Source organism: Lissotriton helveticus, chromosome 4_1, assembly GCF_964261635.1.
Source record: "Lissotriton helveticus chromosome 4_1, aLisHel1.1, whole genome shotgun sequence".
In the NCBI taxonomy this organism is placed as follows: Eukaryota; Metazoa; Chordata; class Amphibia; order Caudata; family Salamandridae; genus Lissotriton; species Lissotriton helveticus.
This window is the reverse complement of record NC_136063.1, coordinates 1,188,819,847-1,188,833,085: the sequence shown is the minus strand read 5'-3', so window position 1 is coordinate 1,188,833,085 and position 13,239 is coordinate 1,188,819,847. Positions and strand designations below refer to the sequence as shown.

General features: G+C 41.2%; 1 protein-coding gene across 1 annotated transcript in view; it reads left to right on the top strand.

Moving 5' to 3' along the window:
• Positions 1-13,239, top strand: part of CDH18 (cadherin 18) — a 2,258,828-nt gene that overhangs the window by 1,377,567 nt on the left and 868,022 nt on the right. The window contains exon 7 of the mRNA XM_078687769.1: positions 2,167-2,334. Within this exon, the coding sequence (XP_078543895.1) occupies positions 2,167-2,334 (168 nt within the window). The remainder of the gene's footprint in view (positions 1-2,166; positions 2,335-13,239) is intronic.

Sequence of the window (13,239 nt, the reverse complement as noted above, 5' to 3'; positions counted from 1 at the left end):
CAGAGACGCGTTCCTGGCTGAGTATGGATGGCCTATCAGCACTGGCGAAATGCCAGGCAGTGGGATTTCGATAATACAGGCCTGGAAGGCTGGCGGCAGGGGGCGGCTGCAGAGTGTTGCAGTCCGTGTCCTGCTGATCTTATCAGCACTGGCGAAATGCCAGGCAGTGGGATTTCGATAATACAGGCCGGAAAGGCTGGCGGCAAGGGGGCGGCTGCTGAGTGTTGCAGTCTGTGTCCTGCTGGTCCTCAATGGGATCTCGGGGGCGGGCTGCACAGAGTCCCGTCCGGTGAAGCGGAATGGCTGACCAGGTGTTAGGGCATTGATAACATGGGGGAGTGGATCATAACGCTGATTCCACCCCCCATATTATCAAGGCACACATTAGCGCATGAAAACAACGTTTGTTTTCATGTGCTAATGTGCCATATCGCCGACTATCGCCGGATTTCAATTCGCCTACGTGATGCGCATTGATAATTGCGCGCTAAAACGGCGATGAAATCCAGCGATTGCCGGCGATATGGGGATGTGCGTTGTGCGTTTACTAACGCACTTCTTGGTAATATGCCCCATAGTTACTCTTCACCGTGCATCCAATATACCTTGGTTAGCATATGTAAAGCGGACTTTTAATGATCTGGGCTTAGCATTCTTGTACGAATCCCCATCTCACTGTTTGTCGTTTCCCAAATTGAGATCAAAAGATCTTTTTATTGCCAAGTGGGAACATGATAGGTAGCAACAAAACCAATGCGAATCTACAGTATTAACTTATCAGGCATTGCCCTTGGTGGCAAGAGGACATGCCTCCTATCTTTCCTTTGTTTCTAACAATATGCACTGCTTCCTACTGACTAGGTTGAGACAGAACATCTTCCCTTTAAAGGGCGGCTACCTGGTATAAGTGTAGTCACTTAATCAATTGTCTCCTTGCCCCTGTGATGGGTGGTCCACCCAATCCACTTCTCACATTTTATTCTTTTGCCTATTTTATAAGTCGGAGAAGAAAAATATGCATTATTCCTATGCTGAGAAAACTTGTGCACGATCTAGCTCTTGCAGTAATAAACTCCTTGGAAACTCCTTTCATATGTTTTATGACAGTGAGCTTCTTGCATTCAGTTTTACAGATTAGAAAGAGGTGGGGTTGCTCTATCCTGAATTTTTAACCACTGAATACGATTCTTGGAGCTCTCTATGTGCAGTGTCTTAGTGCAATTGTTTCTGTGTCCTGAGTACGTGCCTTGCTTCTAGAGGTTGTATAGGTTGCAGAAGGCCATTTTTTTTAAATATATTTAATATTTTTAACATCTAAACCAGCTTTGTTGCATATTTTTGTGTGTTGTATATTTAATATTTGTACTTTTATGCATTTACTAAATGTGAATACAGTTGAGTTGATTATATTATTTTTATCATTATTATGACCATCGTATTGATTGTTCTTATAATTATAACACAACATTCAAAAACATAATTTAAGCTCTATTTTATAATTTACACATTGCCATAGTCCTTACATTGCAATCGGCGATAAGAAGTAAAAGCAGCAGACCACAGGCAGTCTGTAAGGCGTTGACATTATTAATTATTCTAGGAAGACCAACACCAATTCCTAATTTATTTCTCAATTCACAATGTTTCTGTTGCTCTTATCCCACATAGTATACATGTTTGAGGAAAGTGTCTTAGCTGTAAATTGAAACAAATTGGTAAAAACTCAAAAATAACATTTTGTATACCATGATACAGTAGCCTCCATTTATGTTGCGTCACGTGATTTGCTTTCGTATGGCATCAAGCAGATGCTGAATTGAAAAGCGAGGTCAAATTGCTTTTGTGCAGTTTCAAAGAGACTGAATTACATCAAAACGTGTTTATACTTTATCGAGCATTGCACTGGCATGGATTTCTTTACCATTTTGAAGTATATGTTTATGTGAATTTCTAAAGATTAGAAATAGGCAGAAGTTGATTGATAAACATGTAATTCAGATGTGCATTGAACCGAGTTTAGCTATCTTTCCACATATACTCAAATAATTTTAAGATCATACATTTTCCTTTAATCACTATATATATCGATTTTAATGCCGCTTGCGCTCACTGAGTAGAATTCCTTCATGACATTTTGGAACTTTTGATTTTGTTTTCACATCACAGGTGTGATCCGGACTGCATTGCCAAGCATGGACAGAGAAGCAAAGGAACACTACTCAGTTGTCATTCAAGCCAAAGACATGGCCGGACAAGTTGGAGGATTGTCGGGGTCAACAACTGTGAACATCACCCTCTCTGACGTCAATGACAACCCCCCCAAGTTTCCTCAGAGTACGTGCACTTGTTTGATATTGGCATGCTGTTCAGTTCACAATTTAACATCTATTTATGAAAATGTGATTTATTGAACATAAATATTATTATGATCAAGGACCCTTTAAAAGAGGTGCGTGACAACAATATGGACTTTTAAATATCGACCTGCAACAACATCGACTACAACATATCGACTTGCACAATATTGTCAAGCGAAACAGATGTAGCGTGACGCTAACAAGTCTACTCCATATTCCTCAGTATATCTATTTTTTTATTTTTTTTATTTTAAAAGTGTTATACAGCGCTGGCTAGACCCAGAGGTATCAGTGAGCTTTACATGATTAGGATAGTATAAGGCAAACATGGTATAAAAGCATATAAAAAGGTAAGGAAACAACAATGTGAAATATACAAAGTAAAAACAACATGAGCATTATACAAATTAAGATAGAATAAAACAGGAGCTGGAGCTATACATTTCAAGTAATTAGGTAAAGTGGAGTACAGGAAGAGGCACATATATTACTGAACAAATATGGTATGGTGATAAGAGATCAGGAGTAGGGCACAGGTTAGGATCCCAATAGTAGTTGAGGAGGTAGGTTTTGAGGTCTTTTTTGAAGCTGCAATAGGAGGGGTTACAGCGCAGGTTTTTTGGGAGGGCATTCCAGATAGTAGGGGCATTGCCAGAGAAGGAGCGAGATTGTGTGGCTTTTTCTTTTTATGCAGAGGTGGGATTAGGAGGAGGGTGTTGGTGCTTCTCAAAGAACGAGTGGTGCCAGCGATGAGGAGTTTCTTGGAGAGGTACTGCGGAGTGTTTTGGTGGAGGGCTTTATGAGTAATGCAGGCAGTTTTGTAAGCTGATCTGCCTTCGATAGGGAGCCATTTAAGAGATTTGAGAGCTGGGGAGATATGTTCAAAGTGTTTGCAGTCTGTGATGAGCCTGGCTGCAAGGTTGAGCACAGTTTTGATTTGAGCAAGGTGGACCTTGGGGATTCCGTTTAGGATGGCGTTACAATAATTAATACGTGAAATAACAAGTGACTGAACTGCAAGTTCAAAATCATCGGTGGGTATGAATGGTTCAATTTTCTTGAGGTGACGGAGAGTGAAGAGGGCTCCTTTGGCAGAGTTTTTGATGTGAATGTAAAGGTTAGTGTCTTGTCGATAGAAATGCCAGGAGATTTGATGGAGTTGGACAGTGTGAGTGAGCAGTTGAGGGCATTACGATCAGAAATCCATGATTGAACGGGGACAGGGTTATTCTTAGGGGAGAAGACAATTATTTCAGTTTTATTAGGGTTAAGTTTCAGATGATTTGAATGGAACCAGGTGTGGATCTTGGAAAGGGTGTTGTTCATGTGTAAGATGTCAGCATGAGTTTTAATCTTGTAATAGATTTGGGTGTCATCGGTGTAGTGGTGGTAGTTGATGCCTGCTTGTTTAAGAATGAGGTTGAGGGGTTCCATAAAGAGGTTAAAGAGGGAGGAAGAGAGAATATATCCTTGGGGAATCCAAGGGAGACGGGAGGTGGGTTAGAGAGACAATTTTGAATTTTGATTTGCTGAACTCGGTGTTGAAGGTAAGAGATGAACCATTTGTAGGCGGTACCATTAGGCCGAAATGAGTCCTAAAAACATTAAGTAGGGCTGAATGGTTGACTGTATCGAACGCTGCGAAGAAATCAAGAAGGATAAGAAAGCAGGTTTCGCCATTATCAAGTGATTGATGGATGTCATCTGTGACATTGAGCAATGCGGTTCTGCAGCCTTTCCTGAAGGCAGATTGAAGGGGGTCGAGTAGGTTGAAGTTTTTGATGAGTTTGTCAAGTTGTAGTAGGACATATTTTTCAAGGACCTTAGAGAGAAGGGGGAGATTAGGGATGGGGCAGAGATTGTTTAGGTTCTTAGGGTCAGCATTGGTGTTTTTAAATATGGGCGAGATTTGTCCAAGTGGAAGGGAGGTGGGGACACAGCCCGTGGAGAGAGAGGTGATTGTGGTCCAGAATGGGACGATGATGTGCTTAAGGGTAGGGACAAGGTTAGAGGATACAGGGTCTTATATGTGGGAGGACGGTTTAAGATTGCCAATTATTTTAAGGACTTCTAGCTCAGTGACGGGGAGGAAGTTGAGCAAGGAGGCATTGTTCTTTAGTTGTAAGTTAGGGGAGTTGGTAACTGGCGATATGGTAGGAGAGAGGCCAGTGGAGTGGTTGGAGTGGTTGGGGGGGTAGCAGAGTGGTGGGTGAGAAGGGTCGTTAGGGAGCGAGTTGGAGGGTGGTTGTGTGGGTAGGAAGGATTGATACATTTTGGCAATTTTTCCGAGAAGAAGTGGGCAATTTCTTCACATCTGGCTGAGGAGGCTGTCATATTGGGAGTGCGGGGGATGGTGTCTCCAGGTTCTTTCCGACAGCCTGAGTGTCTGTCTTTCATTATTTATCTCGGTATTAAACCAAGAGTTTGAGTGGGTGTTCGTTTGTTTTTTGAGTTTAGGCGGGGCCAGTTGGTCAAGAATACCGGTGACAGCATTATTAAAGAGTTCAGTGTGCTCATTCGCATTTGGTGAGGGGTGAATGAGAAGAAGTTGAGCTTGGAGTTTAGATTGGAGAGCGTTTGGGGCCACAATTTAGGTTTCTGGTCAATTTCTTATGTCTGTTGACTTTAGAGGCAGGGAGGCTTGCTGAGGTATCAATGGTGAACAGTATAAGGTGATGGTCAGACCAGTCAATATGGATGATATTGGTCACGGAGGTCAGATCTTCGTTAGACAGAATGACGTAAAGTATGGCTCCTTTAGAGTGTGTTGGGGATAAGCAAAGTTGTTTGAGTTCCCTGATCTCAAGAAGAGTAGTGAGGAGGGAGATAGTGGGGTCATTGGTATCGTTCCAATGGAGGTTAGGATCCCCAAGAAAGAGATTTTTAGAGTTGGATAATGCGAATTTCGTCAGGAGCTCAGATAAGTCCTCAATGAAGGGCTGTGGTGGTCCCGGGGGGCGATAAATGTTGTGTAGGCGAATTGGTAGGGAGTTCTGAGTTGACAGTTCAGCTTCCAGGTATTCGCAGGAGGAGTAGCCTAGGTTAGTGACAAGGGATATCTGAAATTCATTTTTAAAGATAATGGCAAGCCCACCTCCAACTCTGTCAGGTCTATTGTTTCTAAGAATAGAGTATCCCGGAGGGGAGAGTAGGTCAAGTATGCTCATTGAGTGGTCATTGAGCCAGGTTTCTGTGAGGAATGCAACATCAATTGATTCACTCAGGATTGTTTCTGAAATTTCCATGGCGTGTAGAACAGAGGAGCGGCAGTTGATGAGCATGCACTTCAGTGGTGTGGGTTGTATATGGAGGGTGGGCACGAGTGGATCGACGTGAGTTGGGGCGGTTGTCTGGGGGAAGCAGTGAAGGAGGGGGTTCTATTTGTCCCTATGATAACCGGGATGGGGGCGTAGGGGAGTGGGGGGTTTGTGGTTGGTACATTAGGAAGGTAGGAGTTGCATAGGTCGGCGAGGTCGGACGGGGAGAGATGGTTAGAGGTGCAGAGAGGTCTATGTGTATGGCAGCGGAGAGGGAGCGATATCCAACGGTTGTGTGTGGTGTAAAGGATTTTTGAGGGAGGGAGGGAGGGGATTTTATGGTGAGGGAAGGGTTTGGTGCTGAGGAGGAAAAAATCTTTCCTGAGTCAGGCAAGATTCAAATGGAGCCCAAAATGGGGTTTCAGTGCTGTTAACCCTCAGACAGCAAGATGAATTAGAGCCAAGGTCAATAGTCTGTGGGGGACTGGTGATTAGATTTTGTCTTTGGGGTGGCGTGGCAGATTTGGGCCCACAAGGAGTCTAGTGGGTCACCGAAGATCACTATGCAATGCAGGGCCTTGTATGCAGGCAATAGGCCCCAGAAACATTTTGGAGGCACCTGCAATAGAGTAAATGACCCACTTGTTGATCAGAGCCAAATCATCAGTGTGTGTAGTCTCCCAGCAGATTGGTAGTTGAAGGCCGATGCCCTCACTAGTGGGGGTGGTCTCAGGGCAGAGCGGTCAAACGAGCACCCGCGAGTATACAAATGTGCCGATGCAGTCCTGAACGCATGCGGAACTCCCAATGTATCCAGAGGCAGTGCGGTCTTCAGACCGGGTTCAAGCGCTCGAGAGCACTGTTAATAGAATCTGTCGACTGAAGACTCACTAGTGATCAGTCACCATTTTGAAGACAGTATTTCCTTCCAATACACTCAATGCCAGTGCGTGTAAATGCCAATTAGAGTGTAACCAAGAGTTTGCACCCAAATAGTGAATTCTAATTCCTGATGTTGGTATCAAGGGACATGTTTTGAAAGAAGTAACACATGCATGAATTAGGAGCACAGACAATGATACAACAAGTTGTTGCCACCCGCAGAAAGCCTGCTCCTAGTAAAGAAAACACCCATAGTATCGCAGTTTTTTAGCGCAACTTCTCACCCATAAGCCAAATGGGCATGGATATATGCAATTTGAAAACTTTGAATCTACATTAATTAAAATACCTCTCAAAAGGAAAGATATTGCTGTCTTGCCTAACAAATGTACAAAATCTTTTAGGATCTACGATTATTTGTGTTTTTCTAACTGTAGGGCGCACTAATAAAGAGGCCTGTATTGTTTGTGTCTGTGACCTAAATTTAATCGATTTCGATATCAGTGGTTGTTCTAGGAACAGACTACAATGGACCCATCTTGAAAATCTGTTTTTTTCTCAACTAGGTTCCCCTTCTTTTTCTCCGCAGTCTCTTGCTGGAATGTCAACTCTCCACATTGAAAAGCCACTAAAAATAACAATCCATATGTTTAATTATTAACCATGAAGAGAATTTGTAAGACTTGTTATAAGGGTGCCTGCAACTTCATGTAAAGGTGCAGTATTCATTATGTCTACTGCAAGGGTGCACCCCCCCACACCCTATTCTTTGCATGAGAAAGGTCCAAAGGGCTCTGGGCTTCTTTATCTTTGCATGACCTCACAGAGGCCTTCTATAAAGCCAGAGAGAGGAGAGAAGAGGGAAATATATGGCCCACTGCTGCCGGGAGGCTTGCAAGGAGAACAGGGACCCAGGAGGCCCGAGAAAAAGAGATGCATTGCAGACTTGGTCACTAAAGGCAGCCTTAGATCAGGGGTCACCAACCACTAGCGATGAGACCAGCCATCGTAGTCCATGGTGGGAATGAATGCAAATGGCACACACAAGGTAACACATTTCTTTACCTCTACTGTTGTCTCATTTGGAATGTGGGCTTAACAGAGTTTTCTCCATAAATCAAATGCCTTCTAGCTCTTCTAGGTGCTATATCTAATGTTGTTTCAGAAAAAAGAGTTAGATTTTATACAGGCATGCTTGTATGTATATATGTGTGTGCATGTATATTGAATTTCTGGAGAGGATGATGGGTTATGGATGGTTACTGCATTGTGATGTTGTGGTCTTTACAGAGGTGAGTCCGCAACTCTTCCCTAAATTGGAGCAGTGTTGGGGTGGCATCATAGATATGGAAATGTTACTCCAGATCCTGGCTGCATAGGAAGAAAGTGCCTGCTGCCTTCTTTTGTCTTTTTTAGCCTTCATAGTCTGAAGAAGACGTGACTGTTGGTATGCTGAGAACCACCAGCGACAGTGAGCTGTCTGCCAGATAAACAGGGGTGCTGATCATGAGGGTTTGGTAAATGAAGCAGCCTATTTAAAGATAGTACAGGCCAGAAAAGGGAGCCAATGGAGTACCAATAGGATGGGGTTGATGTGATAGAATTTCTTCAAGCCCTCAACAAGAAGCCCCAACATAGAAGTTCCTCATGGCCCCATGTTATCCATGTGTGGCAGGGTTGTGGGGAATCCCCATATTATTCATCAGAAAAATGTTGCCAGATATGCCAGCAAAAACTCATGCAGTCCAGGATTTTCAAATAAAGTGGTGTCTTATTGAAAAAAAAACAATGCGTCTTGGTCGATATTCAGCCTTGATCATAGGTTGGTTTCCATTTACACATAACAAGGTCTTTAAAGATGCACACAGGGAAAATATTGAAAATAAACAATGTCACTGAACTTAGTGTTAAGATCCAGACAATGTGCTTCTGCCATCTTGGAATGGTGCCAAAGGTCTGGAAAAATACATTGCAATAGATCAGAATTATGCCTTGTGCATCTACTACTCTGCACCAACCTCATATAATCACACCACAGCACTTTGCACAGGCCCCTTGTGTGAATCTGCATCATATCACAGGACGTTATAGTTAGGAAATAGCATAAAAAAACTTTCGAAACTCACTGAAAAAACAAAGGTTGAAGTGACATTATAGTTAGGAAATAGAATTAAGAAACTCTTAGAAATTCACTAAAAAAACTAAGGTTTCACTTACAGGGATGTTACAGTTATGTTCTTATTTTACACACACACAAAACCATAGAAATTCAGCAGTTATAGTTATCTCAAATAACTATTACTGGTGCACTATGGGAACAGTTATTATTATTAAAACTGGAGTGTTTTGGGCAACACCCACTTGCTGGATGGATTGCATGCATTCTTCTTCTACACCTGCCTGCAGGTGGTCCAAACCTAAATCATCTAACAATTTGCCAATCGAAATACCAGTAAATTTTGTGCATAGTTCTGGGGGCTCAAAATGCTATTCTACTTGTAAGTGAGGTGACTACTTCCACCATACCAATTAATTTGGAACTGCACACAAATTACGGCAGGTGGCACACTGAGGCCCTAAGAGGTTTCCCATGGTTCAGTATTTTACTTTAATACTGTGAATAGAAGTAGGTCTGGTCCAAGTAGGTTCCATGCAAGTTTATTCAGGATAAGATGTTACAGCGTAGAGCCCCACCAGGGTCAGCCTTCCTGCTGCTTAGCCCATCCACCAACTGACTCACACACTCACCAACATTCTACTCACCAACATTCTCTCACCACAGTCACACTGGCTGAGCAGCAGGTATAAAAAATACATTTATGGGTAATCAATCCAGCCTCCAAGAATTGGTTGCCCAAGAACCTTTAATGCCTTTTTGCCCTTTCAGGAGCAGAGGGAGACAAGTTATTGAGGCTAATATACCCATCCTCTCCTCGGTTATTGGCACACCCCTTTTGAAGAGTAAAGCATTGGGAAATAGTTAATCTAATCTTCTTCAGAAAAAGAAGGAGCATCCCCTGATTTGGTCCCTAGGCTTTTGCTTTGCTTCACCAAATATCACAAACGTATTTGCAGACTTGGCTTGAGTAAAAGAAGACCAGATCTGGACTTCCTGCAGTTCTTATGTACTTGAGTACTTTAGAGGCAATTACAAACACATTCTCTTTCTTTATCTATACCTTTGAAAGGGCTTGAGTATTGACACCGAATAAACTTGTTTAAATCTAAGTGGAGAGTTTTTTCTTCATTTTTCATAGGCCCTGAAATTCTTTAGTAGTCCAACCACTGAATATCATTATATGAAAATGTTATTTTAATTACTAGGTTTAATTAGATTGTCATTTCATGATTCGAAATGCTTCAAAATTCCCCCTTTAAGAAGAAAGGAGTTATCACCCATTACTTCAAAACGTTTATCTTGAAGTTGCTCTGTAACGAAATATGATCAATGATTGCTTGTATTTTCTTTAGAAACCACTAATCCTTTTAATGTAGGAAATGGATAACCATATTGATTGAATGTAAAAGCAAATTGCACTCGCTAAGAAATGTAGTGAGTACTTTGACGGTATAACCCAAAAAAGGCAATCACATTATCTACATTGAATTCTCTTTTAAACTTTTAGAAATTAAAGACGTGATATCACCCTTATTCATGCCATTTAGAATTACAAAACAAAGATGACCTAATTTAGCTAGTAATTCTTTATCACATTTACCGAATTTTTTAAAAGTAAAGGAGCCCTGATATGCTTTGGATCCTAGTCTGTTCCTCATCTTCTAACATTTTACAAATAGAATGTAAGATGTTAGGATTACAATCTCCTACTAGTAATTTCTTTGTAAGAGCTTCAGTGTGGAAAATATTTCAAAACTCATCCCAGAATTCCTTTAAGATTCTATCACTTGAACTTCACAGCACTGGGCAGCATTCTAATAGACAATAGTTTCCAATCTGTTTTAGCTTTTAGCATAATCTAAAGAAACATATATAGGCCAACTCTAAAGGAGACCATGGCAAATTAATGAATGTCATACTTCTCTGAGAGTTCCCACTCTCCTAAAACCCAAGTCTCCTATAAAGAAGGCTACAAATAAATGTATGAACGTCTTTTAATATCTTCAATCCTGAAGATTTTCAAATACCTAGCAAAAGTTCATTGGTAAAAATTTAGAGCATTTGGGTCAGCAGTTGAAGAGGTAATCAGTAGCTCTTGGAGCCAGACCCAGAAGAATCCAATCAGTAGAACCGGAGATATGCAATTTTAAATATTTAAGTGAAAATAGTGCCTCGAAGCACAAATCACCATCTGTGGTTATCTGGTCGTACCAGCTGGGACAAAGTCACAAGTTCAGGCCAACTGCAGTAGAGTCCGGGCCAGATACAGGGACCAAGTTAGGCATGCTGAACAAAGTTCCTTAAGGCCTGGTTTGGGGAGCATTGAAAGATTCCTTGTCGAGTATGCGTCATGCAGCTACTGTTCCAAGGAGCTACGGGGCTGTCATGCGGAGTTCTGCTTCGTTATTGAGGATGCCATCAATGAGGGACTTGTCGAAAGCGTTCGACCTGGTGAATTGGGCAGCACTATTTTACTCTCTCGGTCAATTTGGTTTTCCAGCCTCAATTATTAACATGCTTCATAACGTCTATGAGGGAGCATCGGCCCAAGTAATAATCAACGCCAAACAAGCTGGTAAAATCAAGGTAAACAGGGGTACAAGGCAGGGTTGCCCGTTGTCCCCGTTGCTCTTTACTTTTTTTATAGATCCCCTAGTAATAAAGATCAGGGACAACGCGGCTATCCTGCCCCCTATCATCGGCATGCCTAAATTAAAGTTGTTTGCCGATGATATTATTTTATATTTAATACCTCAAAAAGAAAATATTGAAATCTTAATGAGCGAGTTTAACAACTACGAAAAAATAGGGGGTTATAAAGTAAATACTAAAAAAACGGAGGTCCTTGTATTAAACAACACTGATCTTCAATTTCTCCCTATGGATCTGGAGGCCCAAGGTGCAAGGTGCGTTCCAATTAGATACCTGGGCATATTTGTGACCACCGAATATGACATGCTTTATTTTTTGAATTACATCAGAATGAAGAACAAAATCCGGATTCTTTTAGATCAATGGCTCCTTCTCCCATTATCAGTTATAGGCAGGGTATCATTGATTAAGATGTCGGTGCTACCATTGCTCATATTTTTGTTCAGTAACGTTCCCATTAAAATTAATTTAGTTTATTTTAAAGAGCTTGAAACAATGCTGAGAGGTTTTATATGGGGTAATAAAGCTTTGAGAGTCAAACTCCAAGTATTACAACTCCCAGCTGAACAAGGAGGTTTAGCCCTACCCCATTTAGGGCCTATTATGAAGCTGCATTTTTGATATATTGGCAGGATTATTGAGGAGTAATCAAACAAGAGATAATTTTTTTCTTACAAGAATGTTACAAGAAGCAGGTTCCCAAATTCCAGTTTTTTTAAAAATTGCAAAGCTCCCAAAGAGGTCAAGGTACAAGACGTTAAGAGAATATGCCTCAAGAATGTCACTCCTTTTTTAAAAAAATGGCACTGATGGCTCTCATTATTTAAGTTTATCTGAATGTACTCAAATAGGCCTCCCACTAAGTTTGATTCATATTAAAACCTGGGAACTTTGTGTGTTTCATGAGTTGAGGCATATGATAGTCCAAAATAGGTTAATTAGCTGGCAGGAGGTAATTGTTAGAATTAATTGTCCATTGCGCCCGACCCTTTTTGAATATATGCAGATTTTGCATTTTATTAGAAATGTGACAAGTGGTCTGCTAAATGTTCCCAATGCCATACTAACAGCCCTTTATGCTGGAAAGAGCAAAGCTATCGGATACTGGTACAAGATGCTTCATTGCTCTAACCAAAACAGATTAGTAGATAGACATCTTGAAAAAATAAATATCTCTACACGGTGTAATTTTTCTGCAAAGGACTGGGAAGTCATTTGTCATTTGGGGAATGGATCCTTACGTGCCGCCAATTTTAAAAGGATGCCTTTCCTATCTCGCTGGTTAGCGTATTATACACCAGAGGCTTTGGAAAAAATGTATCCCGAAGTTGAGAATAAATGCTTCAGATGCTAGTAGCCAGGGCGGATGGAATCATATCTTTTTTCACTTGCCGGCAGCTAGAAACGTTCTGGAAGGGAATATTTGCCGATATCGCACAGGCTATTGGGAAATCTTTTTTACCAGCAGCAGAAGTAGCCCTGTTCGGTATATGCAAAGATAGGAGCGGGCTTAATAAAGCAGAAGAAGTATTTATATTTATATCTTGTGCAGTTGCTCGCTCCTTAATACTTCAAAATTGGAAGTCCAGCGAGATCCCTTCACATATAAACTGGTTTAATAAAATGAGGAGAACCTGTTTTTTTTAAAAAGCTTATGCTTGCAGAGTGGGAGCCATTGCAAGATTTGAGAGGAACTGGAAATATTTTGAGAATCTAGAAGAAATTAAAGGAGGATGATTTGTGAAGAAAATCGAGACTAGATGTTTTTTTATTTCAGGACATTTCCACTTTAGCACTTTCTAATTAATATAAGCTTGCATTACGCACTTTTTAAGATGGTACTTTTTTGTAACTCTTCGCACTTTACTCTTTGCACTTTCGCACTAGCACTTTATTGCAGTTTTGCACACTCTTGCAGATGCACTTTATGAAAATTGCATATTTTGCACATGTCTTGGAAACCTTAATGAAG